General features: G+C 43.3%; 1 protein-coding gene across 5 annotated transcripts in view; it reads left to right on the plus strand.

The window, feature by feature from the left end:
* The window catches only part of GALNT9 (polypeptide N-acetylgalactosaminyltransferase 9), a 267,777-nt gene that overhangs the window by 116,328 nt on the left and 132,579 nt on the right, over positions 1–18,870 (plus strand). For 3 of the 5 annotated variants that reach the window (XM_075119990.1, XM_048821747.2, XM_048821746.2), the window contains exons 3-4: positions 10,559–10,725; positions 13,185–13,359. The exons of 1 other annotated variant lie outside the window; for it this stretch is intronic. In XM_075119990.1, the coding sequence (XP_074976091.1) occupies positions 10,559–10,725; positions 13,185–13,359 (342 nt within the window). The remainder of the gene's footprint in view (positions 1–10,558; positions 10,726–13,184; positions 13,360–18,870) is intronic. One more of the 5 variants, XM_048821750.2, reaches the window with a different exon arrangement.

Below are 18,870 nucleotides of genomic sequence, written 5' to 3' on the forward strand. Positions count from 1 at the left end.
GCTGCGGTTGAGCTAATTCCTGAAATGCCCAGCAGGTGGCGCCAGTGTGGTGTGTGACACTGTGACAGAGGGGAATGAGTTTGATGCTTAGGACGTAACAGTTATTTTTGTTAGTGGGTCCGATGTGGCAGCAGGTAAGCTAGCCTGAACATATCAGTCTCTCTCAGTCAGATTATCACCAGTAGAAGTCTGTCAAAACTCCCTTTGCAAAAGGCATCTGTAGCAGAGCACTGGCCAGTTGGGATTAGGCTCCAAAAATTCATTTCCACCATTGAGAATAAAAGTGGTCAGGAAAGAAGGAGCTGCTGGGGGGGAAGGGTGAAAACTAGCATTAAATCAATGGATTCAGATAGAAATGGCATAAAAAATGACAGTGACTCTGTTAGAATGTGATTCATGGTTTGATTATTATCAATAATAATGACACCTCTCACTTAATAGCCTTTATCTGAGATTAGCACAGGGACAAAGATTTGGCTCAAGTTCTGCTGACGAATGTGTGTGTTTTCTCATTTGCTTTATGAATGCGAAAGAAAGAAAAAGAAAGAAAGATATGAAATGGAAAAGGTGGAAAGTCCAACAGGTGCAACCATAGACTTTTCCATCACAGTTAATGAGAACTCTGGAAATGACCATGGAATTGGTGTGTGAAGTTAGATGTGCACCAGGCATACAGGAAAAGGGATTATATTAGTTTATTTGATTGGCTTTTGGTATTTATTTACGAAGCACTGACATATTGTGCTGGGTGATGAAGTAAATGGAGAGGAAGCAACAGCCCTGTTTGAAGAGCTCACAATCCAATAACCAAATCCTACAAAGTGCAGTGTGGGTTCAGACCCTTTCATCCATCCAGAGCCCCATTAAAGTCCATTGGGGCTCCCGGTGGGAAAGAGAAGTCTGCCTGTACGGCACACCTTGCAGGATTGGGGTTTGAGTTAGACAAAGGGAATAGGCACATCATATGCACAGTCATTGTTAGGGGTGAACACATTTTTTAGAACACTTTTCTTTCCATACTGGATTAACACTGAAAGGCTTCAAGAAGGAGAGATTTCACTGAAGAGTGAGAAGGATCATGGGTGTTGAACATTTGCTTGCGGGGTTTGTTCCTGGTTGAGTAACAGGGCTGCAAACTAATACTTGAGAAAACCAGGGAGAGTTCAAAAGAGGAGCAGAAAGTCTAGTATTGGAAATGGTTGGTATGACTTCAAGATCCTGTGTGTCTGTCAGTGTGAAGTCCTGATAGGGGTTCTCAAACTGGGGGTCCTGACCACTTAGGGGGTCATGAGGTGGTTACGTGGGGGTTGCGAGCTGTCAGCCCCCCAGCAGCAGAGCTGAAGCTGTCAGCCCCACACATGGCCATGCCCAGGGCTGACAGCCCAGCCCCACCATGCCTAGGGGGTTGTACTCGGAGGCTTGCTATGTGAAAGAGGTGACCAACACAAAGTTTGAGAACCTCTGTATGGGGGATTCCTTTGAATAATGCATACAATGAACAATGATCTCCTGCATCCAAGATGTGGGGGGACGGACCCAAAAGACCCCCATCCCTTTGACATCACACTGAGTTCTTTCAGCACTGTAATAGACTTTTCTCTTAAGGAAGAATCAGGAGATAGGATACAAAGATTAGCTTCAGTTAATTGAACAAATGTTAGTGTGGTTCAATGATCCAAAAACTGGCTGGACATGGCAGTCGATGCCAACGTGGAGTCGTCAAATACTTCAGTGTAAAAAAGCAGATAGGAATGTAATGATGTTTGCAGAGTAGGAAAAGCACAAAGTATTTTCAGCTGCCATTTTGGGAGAACTTGGATTGTTAGTGCTGGGCTAATGGCTCTGAGGACCTGTCTAGAATAACAAGTTGACTTAGTGTTACCGATCTAAAGTGCTCCTTATCTTGTATCTGCTATCCCCAACTAAATTGAAGTGTGGAGAAAGAAGAATGTGTTGATTTTCTTCTCTAGTGATTAAGGTGGCTTGAGACAGTGAAGGCCTATGAGGCAATACTGATTTTGAAAAGATTATCCATATGGAAAAAATCATCCAGACATAATATTTCTAGATATTTTTTTTTTTAATTTTCTTGAAGAGGCTCAGATGTCCCTTTCTTCCCCCAGGTCAAATGTAATCATCTCCTCCTTTAAGAGGAGGTGTGTTATCGGGCCTCTTTCTTCACACTGCTGGGAACTTCTGATATTATATTATCATTCCAATGGGGGAAAACTGAAGCATATCTTGAAGTCAGTAGTTTATTATTTTTGTCCTTTCATTCTAATTCAGCAGGACAAGAAAAAAATCCATTATTCTACAGGAAGAGAGGGTCGTAGAATACTTCAGTCAATCATAGAATCATAGGACTGGAAGGGACCTCAAGAGGTCATCTAGTCCAGTCCCCTGCATTCAATACCTTCCACCAGGAGGAATAATAATCTTTGATTAGGGTTATTAGAAAAATTAGGATGGGGCTGGAATTGTCACTTCTACAGTCGATAATTAGCCTTGTTGCTGAATAGAGTTAGAGCTAACTCCTAAACCAAAGGTCATCAGTTCAGATGTATTAGCATCTGAAAAGTGTCTCTCTGCTTATTTTGTGCCTATATTGAATGAGCAGGTGTTCTCAGTCCATTTCCTGTTGGATGAGTGTCCACATCTCACACACACACAAAATCACTGCGTCTAAACTAGCAGATACCCTTGTTGGAATGTGTGTTTTTATATTCCTCTAAAACAAAAACCTGAAGGGGAAATGTAAAAACACGCATTCCGAAGGATGTGGCACTGGCGTGTGTTCCGAAGGGACTAAAGACGGAGAATCATATTGTTAGCAGGCTTGTCTGAGAGCGGGCTTTATTTTGGGGAGAGGGGAAAAGAGTGGCGGGGGAGTAGGTAATCTCACCCAGAAGAGGGGGCTGGACTTGGTGACTTCTCAAGCTCCATTCCAGCCCTACATTACTATGGTTTCCTGATTCTACATGCAGAACTTTCTCACTTGTTTTCCCCTCTCTTTTTCTTCCCTCCTTCCCCCTTTTTCTCAGCATTTCGGACATTCTCCCTCCCCCGCCAGCCAGAGGCTAGCAAAGCACTTAACACATGCTTAAGTTTTTGCACATGAGTAATTCACTTGCAGTAATGGGGGGCATTTGTGTGTAACTGCTTTGGGATTAGATTTGGGGCAAAATATGCACATATCCAATCATTAAAAGTAATCTTTATTGATGCTAGTTCTTTTGTTCCATTTCTTGTCTTTTTCATTTGCTATTTGATAGTGATTCTCTACCCCTCTGGCCCCGACCCTGCCATTGGCCTGAAAGTATGAAATCCAATCCCTTCTGAAATTCTGCGAGGAGTAGTGATGTTTTTTCCCTTTGTTGCTGAAATTAGGGGCCAAGTATCTGCATGTACATTAGATCCATCTGTAGTGGAAAAGCAAGAGGTAAACCCACAGTAGTACCCATCCGACTGGTTCGTTGGAAAGAACACATTCTGTATTAAATACTTCAAAGATTCATGACGCAACTTTAATTCCATTTGCATTTCTTCCTGGAGGGTAAAGCTGTCTGAAAACTCTAAATATATTGCATAATCCATTTTGAAACTCAGTGTATTAATGTCTGCAAGCAAAACTCATTCTGATGCTAGCAGATATACAGAGAGAGGGGGAAAGAGACTAGGAAAGATTTTCTTCCTCTGGTAATCCCCAGTGGTGTTAGCCATTCAGAAAATGGGGTAGCTCAAAACAATTTGGAAGACAGAAAATAGAAGATTGGATCAAATGCAGCTGCAGCAAAAGAGAGCAGGGAAAGGAGGTCCAGATAAATGTAAGCGGGGGAATACTCCCGCTATTGTGGGGAACTTTTCTGGCTTCTGCACTACCCTGAAGAAGTGGGCTAGCGAAAGGATCTGAGTCCTCGCTCCCACTTCCTTTACCCAGTGACCTCCCTGCCCTTGAGGACTCCCCTTCCACTCTCCTGTCTGGCAGAGTCCTCGTAACCCCAACAAGGCTGGGCCCAAGATTCCTGGGGGGCTTGACCCCCAACTCTGCTGCGGTCACCTAGGACAGGGGCTAGGGTGTCCCCACTCCAGGGTACTCTCTCTGCACTGGGCACTTCTCTGACCATTACGTACAAGTTAAAGCGAATGCAAGTTATTTAATCAACAATTAATTTTAAAAAGAATAAGGAATAATGGGAAAGGTTCAAGGAAACACATCGACCCGCTCTGTGGCAGGGAACCTCACAAAGTGTCTCTGGAATGTCCGGGCAGTTCCCGTCTGTTCCTTGTAAGTCCCAGGCCTCCTGCTCAGGCCCTGGCTGTGCTGCAGGGATGTTGTGGGTTGGACACTTGCTCTGGTGGTGGCCACACGCTCTCAGGCTCTAAGTGGTAGGACCCTTCTTCCCAGTGTCGCCCCCGCCCTGTCGGGGTTATGATCCAAGCCTGGCCCGCAGAGCTTCTTGGCTGAGGCGTCTCCCTGTGCTGGGCCCGCTGCCCAGGATCCCCCTCGGTTTCCCCAGCTGCTCACCGCACCCAGCTCCGGACTGCTCCAGCCCCAGCTGCTCCACTCTGTCTCGGCACTGCTGCTGCTGCTCTGCCTCCAGCTCCCTGGGCTGCTTCTCTGGCCCCTCTGCCTCTGGTTGCTGCAGCTCTGCTCCCAGCACAGGTCTGCTCTGCAGGCTGCTTCTGTGACTCTGCTCCCAGCACGGACCTGCTTCCTGGGCTGCTTTTCTGGCCCCTCCGGCTCTGGTTGCTACAGCTCTGCTCCCAGCACAGGTCTGCTGTTTCTGGGCTGTGCCTCTGGCTTTGGGGCTGCAGCTCTGTTCCCAGGACAGGGTCTGCTCTCTCTGGGCTGCTTTTCTGGTCCCTCTGGATCTGGCCCAGCTCTGCTCCCCAGCTCAGCTTGGGCCCCTGCTTTCTCCTTAGCTCGGCCCCACTCTGTCTGACCCAGGCAAATCCAGCTCACACAGAAGACGGGACCTCCCTGGACTCCTGACTCCCTGATTAGCCTGCCCGTCCTGTCATTCAGGCTGACCTGGAGCATTGGCGTCTCCCCATTGTTCCTGGGGACTATCAGTCTTAGGGTCCTGATTTCCCATAGACCCTTCCCCTTTTAGTACTGGGAGCTAGCAACTAAAACACCCCCACTGACTGTTAGTAAGGAGGCAACAGTCCCATTACATAAAGGAAGCTTTCCTTTTCCTTTTTTGCTTTGGAGTATACAGGGTGTAAATGAAGTTGTTGACGTGCCATCAATGACCATTTACTTTCTGATTGGCCTGATTTTTAATGTGTTCTAGTTTTTTGTTAAAGTTTCTGTTACTCCTATGAAGTTGGTCTGTAAAGCAAACAGCCTGCATATGTGTCTGCAGCTGAATAGACAATGCTCATGGTTAGATTCTAGAGCAGTGGTCCCCAAACTGTGGGGCGTGACTCTGTCAGAGGGCACAGAGGAATGTCCGGTGGGGCCTGGGCCAGCCCCATGTGAGTCGGGGAGGGAGTGCCACCCAGCCCCCCTCTTCCACCAGCTGTGCTCCAGCCCTGCCCCTTGCCCGGCTCCTGGCCACAGGTCCCCAGCCCTGGCTCCGGCCCTCAGCTCTGCCCCTGGGCCGCGGCTCGGGCCCCCGGCCCAGGGGTGGCATGGACATATTCCTTTCATGGTAAGTGGAGGAGCAAGAGGTAAAGTTTGGGCACCACTGCTCTAGAGATTGGAAGAAAGTTGGTATGTTGGGGAACTGGCATAACAGGAGGGGGACATTGCATGAAAATTATTTCTGCGGAGAAAAATATTCAGACGTTGAGCTCCCTGTAACATAAAGAGAAAATCCCCAGTGGGTTCCTAACCTGGGTTTTGGAATAACCAGCACAGAGAATACCCCCTAGCAGTCATCCTCAGTTTTACAAAAGCATGCCGTCTGGGGATTTGGGGAATAGTGGGTCTATGACAGGTGCAAGGAGAAGAAATTCACATACCGGGTTTTAGCCATTTCTAGACACTTCAGAGCAGTGCTTAGCCACAGTAACAACAAATATATCCACTTTATTTGGAATCGCTGGTCTCAAGTTAAAGCCATGCTCCATGCTAATCTACCTTTGAGGAAAAATGTTGCTCATAGTAAAGTGCATGATTCTGTTCCTTGCGGGAAATTGAGAGTCCAGATAATGGCTCAGGATTTTGGCTTGTGACGCTAATTTAGTATCAGCCTTTGTTAAAGTCCATAATGAAGCTGACTGGTGAACTGATTTTTAAGACAATCAATAACCACACACACACACATACAGTCAAATGTTTACCCTTGGGTATGTCCTTTCTGGAGTCGGTGGGGTTACACTGATTTTAATGAGGGCAGAGTTTGGTTGCCAGTTGTTTTAATTGCATGCCCTCTCATGGTAGCTTCTATTCATCATATTGTAACCAACTCCACTGCAGGGATTCATAGAGAGTACTGTGGTACACCAACTCCTTGTATATTTGGCAGTGAACTGGGCATACAGCTAGCATTGTAGGCACTCCAAATACTCATCTTTTTATGCCCTAGCTCTCGAGGGGTTGGGAGTGTCCCCAAAACACATACACAGTTCAAAGAAGGAAGGGGATTCATTTACTGGGGCTGCCAGAAATGAAAGTTGCAAATGCCCTCTGTACAAGTTCTGTAACAGTTACGAAAAAAAGATTAACCTGTTGACATTTTTACCCAGCATCTTCTCGGTTTCTTCATCCATTCTTATGACCTTGATCCAGTAAATAAAATGTCATGACCCAACTTAGATCCTGGAATTTGACCGCTTTATCTTAGTCCGTCTAACTACTTCTGAAGAACATGCAATGCAAGAGCCATCGTAAAGTGAGAAGATTTTCTAGTATGTTAGATTGGTTTTTCATTTAGAGGCAAAACACTGCTTTCCAGAAATGTTCTGCTAATAGATGTGAAAGAATTCATTGAAGGAAAGTTAGTATTTGAATTGACAGCAATGATTCACTTCAACAGAAACCAATTTTATCTTAACAGAGTGCTTTTTTAATAGTGTCCCACTGCACACCACAAAGTAAGCACTGAGACAGGAAAACATCCTCGTAAAAGTGAGCAGACGAAATTGCTGTCAGATAATAATGCATTGATTTAGGCACCCGATCAAGTGAGAAACAGAGGGATCAAACGGAGAGGTTTTGTTTTAGGATTGTGTGGGTTTGTTTTTAATGTGGAATTAAAAATGTCGAGTATCTTAGCTGGCACTGAACTTGACAGCTAGGGTATAAAAACAGGCTTGGATGTTGTGGTGTTTCAGGCCCATCAGTAAACCAGCTATTGAAAAGCTCAGCAAATGATCAGGACCAGAAGGCAAAGGAAGATTATTTGAATATCCCAGGCTAAGGTTGCCTGAGCCTTGCACTAGGTGCACTGTGAAGAACAAGGTGCAGCACTTCTGTTTGGGGTTCCCCTCCATGTGAGTGGCATGCGTGTAAAGGTGTTACCTCTTCATTGGGGTCTCTCTTTTCCTGGGCTAGCTGTAGATTTTACAACTCTTCTCCAATTTATCCGTAATCTCTCCAGATCCTCTCTATCTCCCTCCTTCCATGGCAAGCCATCCCAGGCCTGCAAGGCAGCCCATCACAGCTTTCGCCTGCCGTTCAGATCCTTTCTCTGCCCGTAGCTCAAAGCGAGGAGGGAAATCTCAAATTGGCGGCACCTCTTTTTTGTGAGCTTTCCTTCCTCACCCAGTGGGCTTGGGGAAGTAATTGCTCCATTTTAGGGCCAGTAAAACTTCTGATACTGTGCAATCTTCAGTAAACCTTTGGGCCTGACACAGAGGGAAGAAACAGCTCTTTTTAGTTTACTTTCATGAGTGCTCTATCTACAGTACTTTTATGGCCTCGTTCCTGTGGTGTCTGAGCACCTCATAAGTGCTATTATCCCCTTTTTACAGAACTGAGGCACAGAGAGGCTAAGTGATTTGCCTAAAGACACACAGAAACACAGAGCAAAGAATTAAATCCAGCTCTCCCACATACTAAGTTAGTGCCCTAACCACTGCACTATCTTTTCTCTCTAAGCCACTCAGCTCAGTCCTACTCTGCTTAAGGTTTATGAAACATCTAGGTCACATTGAATCTGCTCAGAGGCTTAACATGGGTATTAACGTATAATGACTCTCAAGCTAGCTTTACATCATCTCACTGGCATAGTTACTCCTGTGTCCAGAACTTTTGGCCTAATTCTGATCTCGTGCGAGCATGACACCTGTATAACCCAATTGATTCTGGAGTTGCTCTTGATTTGGGAGCAGTGTAAACAAGATCAGAATCAGACCCCATGATACCTTTATTTACAGGTCCTGCTATTCCATTGCATGCTTTCACTGAATACCCCGTGAAATCCTTCAAGGTGCGTGCAGGATCCCCCCATAGTGGGAAATCCAGCATATTTCATACTTTCTAGCTGGTGACCCTGTGTGCTGCTGCATTTTAAAATAATGATCCTGATTGACTTCTGACATATGCTGGTATGAGTGGAAGGAGAACTGGGCCCAAAGAAAGGCGGCTTTAACTAGTAGAACTTTCACAGCTCTTGCAATATTCTGCTCTTGTCCAAGTTACTTTTAGACAACACCAGCATGCTTCTTACACAAAAGCTATGCCCAGTGGTCTTCTATATAGCACAGATCACTGGCAAGTGGGCTGTAAGTAGCTTCGGTAACACTTGTAATCAATGACACAGCCGCCCCGTCTCTCAGAAAATGGAGTTGGGATGAGTAGAAATTATGAGTAACAGCTCGTTTTTTAAATTCATAACAGATTTCCAGAGGTTACCCAGCAGTCAAACCACTGTCATCCCCAAAAAACTAACTGCTAATGGTGGGGAAAGAAGTCATCATTATACCGAAGTGATGAGCAAAGAGGTCAAAAAGTTTGACAAGAGCAGGAAAAGTCATTTTCCATGGTATCATTAACAGTATTTTAGAGGATAGGCTCCGTAATTGCTATGATAATTGAGAGTGAATTTTGGCTGTGAGAACATATAGGTAATTTTTTAAGTTAATGTCCATGTTAGTGAGAGAGATTTTCAGTAAAATGAGGCAGCATGTACAGTAGAAGGGGCGCTGACTGGGAGACACAGATGCTATTCCTGGCTGTGCCGCTCACCTGCTGTGTGAAGCACCCACACCTTCGAGAGAGAGAGAGGCACTAGGGCAGAACAGATTCAGGCCAGGAGGACAGACTTCATTAAAAACCCAACACTCTATCACAGCTGAAAATAAATATTTTTCCAAGTTCTAATACCGATCCATGAGATAAAGAGACCTAAAGGCCATTTGCAATGCTGTCACCCGATAACTCCAAATAATCACTGTCCAACCCACTGATTTGCATGGGGTGGACATATGGATGAATATTTGGTCCTTTTGACTTGAAGGTTTAGGAAGCATTGTATTTTGTTGCATTTCTTGCACTGTATTAGATGCACTTCTGTTTTCTTCTCTGACTGACATCATCACTGATACCAGTGCACAAAAAGGGAGTGCACAGCGTTCCGAAGAGTGTGCCTTAGGGAACTCATGCAGCAGACCACCTGCGCTAGCATGTATTTTCAAGTAGCTGCGGGAGAGGCTTTGCACCTTTTGCAAAAATTCACACATTTTCCGATCCTACCAAAGTACTTTATTTCTGTATCTTCAACAGAAGCAACGAGTTTAATTCACAGCAATAACCTTGTCTTGCATGAACTCACTGTGCTGGTGTAGACAATTCATCCACAGCATAGGTCTCTGTAGTCTATAAAAATGAGCATAGCAACTGCAGAAGAAATGAGAGAATGGTCTGTGGAGGGCAGGAATAAGCCAGTATTTATTCCAGGCTTTCTCTTTGCTTTATCCAAAACTTCATGTAGAGACTGATTTGTAAATATGGTCTCACAAATTGTGGAGATATGTTTTGTAAATACATCCATTTGTTTGCAAGCTGGACAGCTGCATAAATAACACTTGTGGGTGCAAATTCTTGTTTGCATGGGAAAATGTGGTGCTGGCTTGGGTATAAATGGGGTTCACATGAAAAATATTCTGTATAATTTTGAGATCTACTTTTAGGCCACTTGAAAATATGGGGCTTGATCCAACTTCCTTTTAAGTCAATTGACTTCATGAGCAGAAGCAAGCCATAATCCTTAATGTCTTGTTTTCACCTATTTCTGGACTCTTAGAATAAAACATATAAAGGCTGTACAGCATTTCATTTTGTATGAGACAATTTTAACCTTGCTGCAACTAAAATCCTCTACAAATTCTGCCTATGTGCAGGCATATATGCAAATATATGATTCTGTTGTCATTAAGGTGATTAAATGTTAGCAGCACTTAACTAGGTGATTTTTCTTCAGGGCTAAAATGGTTTTCATTTGTACCCAAATAGTGTGTACCTGGGGGAATGCTGTTCATTATAATAGATCAGAATGAACAAGTACTCTGTGTCCAAATGCTGGGGAGGAGAGAGATGAAATCCAATCTTCTGCATGTTTAATATCTGTCTCTTACTGGGTTCTAGTTCTCGCCTTGTTCTCTCCAGGTGCAAACAGATGACCTATTCCGATGACCTGCCCCAGATCTCGGTGGTCTTTATTTTTGTAAACGAGGCTCTGTCTGTCATCTTGCGCTCAGTGCACAGTGTTGTGAACCATACCCCATCCCATTTGCTCAAGGAGATAATTCTGGTGGATGACAACAGTGATAACGGTGAATGTCATTAAAGCCTGCTTTTTTTCTCTTAAGTGTTTTATCCTGTGTATTGTAATGAGATTAAATTTTAAATTGAAATAATTTAGTTACTTCTAATTTAAATGTACTTTTCTGAGGTTGGAATGGAACAAGCCTAATCTGAACACATCTGAAATAGCTGAGAGAAGGAACATCAGAAACCTAACTACAGATTTGTAGGTAATGGCCAAGATCCTCAGAGGATGTAAATCCCTTAGCTATGACCCAGTGTGTGTCAGTGGTGGATCTGGCCCAGCAACTCCAGGTATACAAAACTTAGTCACGCTGGCAAGAAGCTACTCGTGTGCGGAGTCCCATTGACTTCATTGAGACAACTCACGTGTGTAACAACTTAACTAACATGAGTAAAGGCCATACAGTAGAACCTAATATATTTTAGTCTCTTGCCTAAAATTCTTGATAGAAAATAAACTGTCACCGAAGTTGTCTATTTTTTTTTTTTAAAAAAGGTTCAGACAGTTTATTTGATCCCCCACACTTCCAGATTCAGGACAATGTGTCGATTATTAGCTCAGAAGATTAAATAAAGCAATTCTACTTACAAGGAAATCAGAGCTGCTGACTCTCTTTAAGGTTATATTCTGTTTTCATTTACACCGGGATAAATTGAACACAATTCCGGTGGAATGAATGGAATTGTTCCCAGTTTACCTTGGTGTAACTGAGATCTGATTCAGGTTCTGAAACTTTTTCATTTATTTTTTTTTTGGTACTCAACAGCTAGTAATTAGAGTGCAAGAATCATACTACAAGAATGCACACAAAGCCAGTCTAACGGTAAAGTAATATAATTAACTAATACAAAAATATCATGTGTGTTAACTAATATAATTTCTTAGACAGAACTCAAAATGTAGGTCAGCATGATATTTGAGGTGTGAACAGTCATTATGGCTTAATTAGGTTAGTAACTCCCTTAATAGATTAGAAGAGTAAATCAGCAAATAGTGCATTTTTTTTTGTTTTGTTTTAGGTCATTTCTGCCTATTTCAAGCTCTAGGATGCATATCCCATCTTAAGAAAACTCCACTTAGAATAAGATCTGAAGTGTAGCATTTTCTTGGAAGCCCAGCAATTTGAACCTTCCTGTATTCTGACACTTCTGTTTCTCAGGAACCTCAAAAGAGAAACAAAAAAAAAAACACAAAACCAAAAACAAAAAACCACCACCACACTAATAAGTCCATATAGACCTGAAAGTACGTGGTCAAATTCTGCTCTTGGTTATACCAATGTAGGTAAAGAATCATTTAGTGGAGTTACTCGGGATATACATGAGTGTAACTGAGAGCAGAATCTGACCCAGTGTCCCTGAGGCAGCTTTTGTGGCTAGTCCCCACTACTGAAGATTAACCAGATCCTTTGATTTGGCTGGTAATTGTTCCTTTCTCTAACGTAAGCCATGAGAATGGAGGACTCTAATATCACATAAGCCACTACAAGTTTATCTAGCATTTTAAAAAAGAAAGTATTGTAAATAAAAGCTAGCGTAGTAATTACAATAATAGACCAGGCTGAACTTTTAAAAGTACAAAGATCTTTATTCATAATCAGAGTCCATTTATAAATGTACTGAAGTGAAGGCGAGTAGCATGGCTGATGAGTTCTGAATCACATGTAGGTGAATGACTGGAAAGTGACACAGACGGGAAGGGATCTGTTTAGATATACAGTATCAGATTCCATTTTAAGGTGATGGTAATGCGGGGGAGGGCTTCTGAATTACATTTAATTGCAAACCCTTAAACTCAGGGGGCCTGCTTCTGATCTTTCTTAGGGCCCAGTCTAAAGAATATTGAAGTCAGTGGAAAGACTCTTGTTGACTGGTGTAAATCAAGAGTGGATTTACACCACTGATGACAGTTGAGTTGCGCTGATGGGTGATCAGACTCAGGCTCACAGAGACTGACCTTAGCATGTCAGAAGTTGTTAGGGGACTTGTACAGTAATCATTATTTTGAAACTAATTGAAACTTGATGTTGTCTAAACATTGGACAAAATCCTGAGCAGTGCTGAGTCATCTGCAAATTCCCAAGTGGCCCAGTACTGAGGGTCTTATTAAGGCAAAATGCCTATAAAAGTTAGTGTATAAAATCTGATATTAGTCCAGAGTAACACCATTGATTTGCATGGGATTACTCTGGGTTTACATCACTGTAACTCAGAACCGACTTTGGGCCAAGCCACGACCTTAGAACGGGGCCCATATACATCAGTGGAAGCTGCACGTGCCTAGCACCTCTTGGAATGTGGCCAATTGTTCTGGAAAGTCTCAGCCTCAGAATTGTTTTTGTGTTCATGGGCTTAAAAATGTTTGTTCCAGGGTAAATCATATTTAAATAAAATGTTATGTGGCAGCTATATATGCTCAGTGGAAATCTCTTTTGAGAGCGTGTGGTGTGTGTCTTTTTTACAGTTGAGCTGAAGTTTAATCTGGACCAGTATGTCAATAAGCGATACCCAGGCCTGGTGAAGATAGTACGCAATAATAAACGGGAAGGACTGATTCGAGCCAGAATCCAAGGCTGGAAAGCAGCAACTTCTCCGATTGTTGGTTTCTTCGATGCTCATGTTGAGTTCAACACTGGCTGGTAAGGCATTGTGGTGGCAACATGGATGTCTTTACATGCTGGATTTCCCACAGGGAAACAGCAGCACTATTATACTGTACGCTACTTTCCCAAAGCCTGTAAATGAGATTTTCTCGGTGATGGGAGCCAAAGAATTCCAGTGATGAGCTCGCTCTAGGCTTGGGAGCATTAGCAATTTACTTTGAATAATGTTCTTGGTTGTTGCAACGTTAGGGTGTTGAAGTCTCCTGCAATGGCTGCCAGATCCATTAAGGACTGTCATTCTAGCTCCTGTGCAGTTCAACGTACAGGGAAGCAATTTGCATGGAAATCAATCTGAGATCCCTGAAGTGAGCAAATGGCGAAAAACCATTAAGCAAGTTCTGTGCTCAAGGACATTTTAAAAATAAATTGTTGTGTACTTTCATTTTTGTTTTGTTTTGTTTACTCTCCATTGTTTGTAATTTCCTTCCAGAAGCTTGAATATAAACATGATTTTTTTCTATATATTTTCTTGCATTTACGTTTTGGGGGAACATTGAATTATTCCCTGTGCTTCTAATGCATCTTGAAATCAGTATGCCGCTTTTTGTTTGCTTTCCAAACCAGCAACACTGATGATGTGAGCACGGCTCTGAGTTTAATGGGCTAGATCCTCAGGTGGGGTAAATCTTTGAAGCTCCATTCACTTCAGTGGGATCAAGCCAGATTACACCAATATCTGTTGTGGTATAACTCCTGAAGAACCAGCAGAGAGAGCACAAGAGCAGAAAACGCTATTTTGGCATAAGTTGCACTGGACCTTACAGTGTATTTCTTTTAAAAGAACACAATTTGGCAACGGGAATGAGTTTATTAAGAAAATAATCGATATGTTAATGAATTTCCCAATAGGGAGCACTGTGGAAGTAGGTCTGAATGGACTAATATCTACACTCAGCTGAAAAAGGACAGCTGGTACATATAGCGTGAATGTCTTTCCAAAACAAAAAAGAAGGAATTAATTGTAGATTAGGAAACACCATTGTGCAGTTAAGTGTATTTGCTTTGGGAGTCTGGGAGGAAGTTTAAAAAAAAACAAACCCAAAAAGTAGCTCTAGGTATAGCCAAGGAGTATTCTCTGGGGGATGCTTGACAGCAAAAGCCCTATGGATTTGGGGGGGCAAGTATTTTTGTTGATATGTTTGTGTCATAAATATAAAGGGAAGGGTAACTACCTTTCTGTATACAGAACTATAAAATCCCTCCTGGCCAGAGGCAAAACCCTTTCACCTGTAAAGGGTTAAGAAGCTAAGATAACCTCGCTGGCACCTGAACAAAATGACCAATGAGGAGACAAGATACTTTCAAAGCTGGAGAAGGGGGGTGGGGGAACAAAGGGTCTGTCTGTCTGGGTGATGCTTTTGCCGGGAACAGATCAGGAATGCTCTTCATAACTCCTGTAAAAAGTTAGTAAGCAATCTAGCTAGAAATGCGTTAGATTTTCTTTTGTTAATGGCTGTTAAAATAGCTGTGCTGAATGGAATGTAGATTCCTGTTTTTCAAAAAGAAAAGGAGTACTTGTGGCACCTTAGAGACTAACCAATTTATTTGAGCATGAGCTTTCGTGAGCTACAGCACACTGTGGGCTGTAGCTCACGAAAGCTCATGCTCAAATAAATTGGTTAGTCTCTAAGGTGCCACAAGTACTCCTTTTCTTTTTGCGAATACAGACTAACACGGCTGTTCCTCTGATTCCTGTTTTTGTGTCTTTTTGTAACTTAAGGTTTTGCCTAGAGGGATTCTCTGTTTTGAATCTGATTACCCTGTAAGGTATTTACCATCCTGATTTCACAGAGGTGATTCTTTTACTTTTTCTTCAATTAAAATTCTTCTTTTAAGAACCTGATTGCTTTTTCCTTGTTCTTAAGATCCAAGGGTTTGGGTCTGTGTTCACCTATGCAAATTGGTGAGGATTTTTATCAAGCCTTCCCCAGGAAAGGGGGTGTAGGGCTTGGGGGGATATTTTGGGAGGATATTTTGGGCTCTTTCGCTGTTCTTTGTTTAATACGCTTGGTGGTGGCAGCATAGGCTTCAAGGACAAGGCAAAGTTTGTACGTCGAGGAAGTTTTTAACCTAAGCTAGTAAGAATAAGCTTAGGGGGTCTTTCATGCAGGTCCCCACATCTGTACCCTAGAGTTCAGAGTGGGGAAGGAACCTTGACAGTTTGCATCTCGCAAGTCTTTATAAAATAAAAGCTGAGATAAAATAAGTTCTGCCACACTGCAGCTGATGGGACTTTGCCTGGACTATTTCACACCAGACTCTACAATTACACTGGAGGGGGTGATTCCTGTGCCTGTGGTAACAATGTTACAGTAGCTCATGCTTTGTTTTTTAACCAGCAGATGCAGTGTCACTTCAAGTGATGTTGGTTGTCAGTGGGAGGCCATGTTGGCTGGCTACTGAACCGGGCAGAGGTCTGGGTTCTGGTCCTGGCACTTAGCCTATCTGATCCTCCGTTTCCCTTTCTATACAGTGAGGAAAATGATGCTGACCTCCTTTGTAAGGATTGAGATACAGCATGGCCAGAGGGCAGCAGGAGAGTGTTAGAAGGGAGCCTTATTCCTTGTAGAGGGAAGAAAGTTTGCTATAGATTGATTAAAGCACCTGAAGCCAATTAGAGCACCTGAAGCCAGTCACATGATAAAACCCCCCTGCTTCAATCAGACAAGAGGAGTAGTTGAAGCAGAGTGGATTGGTGTTGGAGCAAAGAGCAGTTTGGAGGAGTCGAAGCAGAGTGGATTGGTGTTGGAGCAGAGAGCAGTTTGGAAGGAAACAGAGGAGAGTTTGGAGAAATGCTGTGGTGGGCTAAGAAGACCAAGACCCTAGGTAAAGGGACACCTGGTTTGTGCAGAGGGAGGGCAGGAAGCCCAACAAGCTGAAGGGCAGGAGAGGGAAGTAGCCCGGGGAAGGAACCGTTAGTTCAAGTGGTTTACTGCTATCCCTAGGACCCCTGGGCTGGGACCCGGAGTAGAGGGCGGGCCTGAGTCCCTCCCTCTCCACTCCCCTCCTCTAGGACACCAGTGGGGCAGTTAGTAACCCAGTTCAGGGACAAGAAACGGAGCCCTGAACCCCCCTCAAGAAGAGAAAGCGCGAGACCCACATAGTAGTGTCGGCAATTTGCCACACGACTTTGAGATCTACTGCTGTGAACAGCTGTGTAAAAGCTAGGTGGGGTAACTACACAGTAAGAGGGGGTTGTTGTTTTCTTTTCTTAAAGGTTGTTTTATAATAATGTCATGGAGGATCAAGGTCAGCATGGACAGAACTTAATACAGTAAATGAGACTATGTGTATACCATTTAAAAGCCTTTATGGAACAGCACACCCATTCTGGTATGCGCTCCTCTCAACACATTGCTTAACTCCCATTGTTACCACTGAGCCTGAATCTGCAGCTGCTTTGAGAGCATCACCCCCTTTTGTGAGAGCGCTGCTCATGCAGTCGCTGCAGAGTCTAAACCAATCAGAGTAGCAAATGCATCAAAAGGATAATGTATCCCTTTGCTTCAGAGGCACAAGTGGAGGGCAACAACACTGCTACTTTATCTTTCTCCTATTCCTGCTCCCCCTCAAATCTTGGGTGTGTCTAAAACTATCTCCACCACTGAATTTCTGCTCTCCCTGTTTCCTCTCATCTTTGTAGTACCCACCTTGAAGGCCTCATGTAGTAGCCACTCCCGTTGCTTTTCCCATTCCAGCCGATATGGACTTAGATTGACAGGAGCTTATTTATCCTCCTGCTTCATTTTTCAAACGGTGTTACTATTAAATACTTTGTGTGTTACTCCCACCCCTTATCAGGACAAGGAATGGGAGATTCCAGCCCTGGGATTCAATCCTAAATCTTCCACGTGCCAGAGCAAGGCACTACCCCATCTACATTCTCTCATTAAAGTTCTGATCCTGTAGGAACTACTTTTTCCAGATTGCAAATCTATAATAATATATTCAGATGGCAAGTGAGTTGGTTCCATTGAGCCCTGCATACCTTGTCTTTTTGAGGCGACTGAACAGAAAACGTGGCTTTTCCTGTGGGGAAAAATGCTCTGGCTTTGTGCTCAGTTTGTGGTGTAACCAGCGAGTGGTGTATCTGTAATGCAGTCAGCTTGTGACTGACAAAGGAGAGTCTTCCAAGTATCACTCTGAAAGATAGACTGGTGCACAAATGTAAAGAAACCACACCACAGTGAGAACATAAAGGGGGAAAAGAGTACAAAATTTCCCCTTAGTGATGAAGGGCCAGGTTCAGCCTTGGTGGAAGTGGGTGCAGGTCTCTTGACTTCAGTAGAATTCCACCAGCATACGTCAAGGCTGAATATGGCCAGAGGTTTCAAAATCATGGAGAACAATATGGGGCAAATATTTGGAAGCCTGATGATCCTCTCAGATCTCTCTTCATCCAGTTGTTGGAGACACATTGCTGCTTTCCATTTGAGGAAACTAAGGTTTCTTTTAATTTATTCTCAGTTGGTCGTCTTTTCCCTTCACAACTTTACCCTGTGTTATTGTCCCCATTCTGGCCCAGTCTTCAGTAGATATAAATAGCTTCAGTGGAGCAACCGTGATTTACACCAGCTGAGGAACTGGCCCCTTGTGTGTTTCTCTGGCTTATTAATCAAGCCTTGCTACCTTACATGTTATGAGACAGTCCGTCATGTCCTCAATAGACACAAGGACATGGCAACTGGTTGCTAAATGGTCCAGCATAATATTAACAGAATAGCACTGAAAGGAAAAGAGACTGAAGTTATGTGGACAGATTTTATTTTCAAGCGAATGTCAATATTTTTGGCGAGTGTTAAGTAAATTCCAGTCTCTTCTGTTGACACTCAGAGGATGCAAGACTGAGATAGTAAATGTACACTAGGACTTAATCACTCCAGGTTGGTCCCTGAATGTCATCAAAATAGAGCAGAGGTGAGAGTCAGTTTGATTCAGCTGGGTTAGCCAGGGATTTTGAAGGCAAGTCTTCTATATTAATCAGGAGAGAGATGGTGAGACTGTAACTTTCATATTGAACATAAATGATCTCATATGTTTAAACACTTTCCCTAATCAAACAAAATGAAAAAGTGGTGTTGTGTATTTTAAAGGAAAGCAAGTCATTCATGATGTTAGTACTTGAAATGAATATTTGGCCTTAAAACAGAGCAGTGTTATTTGCCTCTGGGCCTCTTTTACATCTTCATTGTCACCATCGAGTCTGTATAGTATGTGGTGACTGTAGTTGCAAACATCATAGAATTATGAAAACGTAGGGACCTTGAAAGGTCATCTGATGAAGCCCCCTGTGCTGAGACAGGACCAAGTAAGCTTAGACATCCCTCACAGGTGTTTGTCCAACCTGTTCTTAAAAACCTCCAGTGATGTGGATTCCACAACCCTAATCCAGAGTTTAGCTACCTTTATAGTTAGAAAGCTTTTCCTAATATGTAACCTAAATCTTGCTTGCTGCGGATTAAGCTGATTACTTCTTGTCGTACCTTC

Source organism: Caretta caretta, chromosome 15 (assembly GCF_965140235.1).
Source record: "Caretta caretta isolate rCarCar2 chromosome 15, rCarCar1.hap1, whole genome shotgun sequence".
Lineage (NCBI taxonomy): Eukaryota > Metazoa > Chordata > Testudines > Cheloniidae > Caretta > Caretta caretta.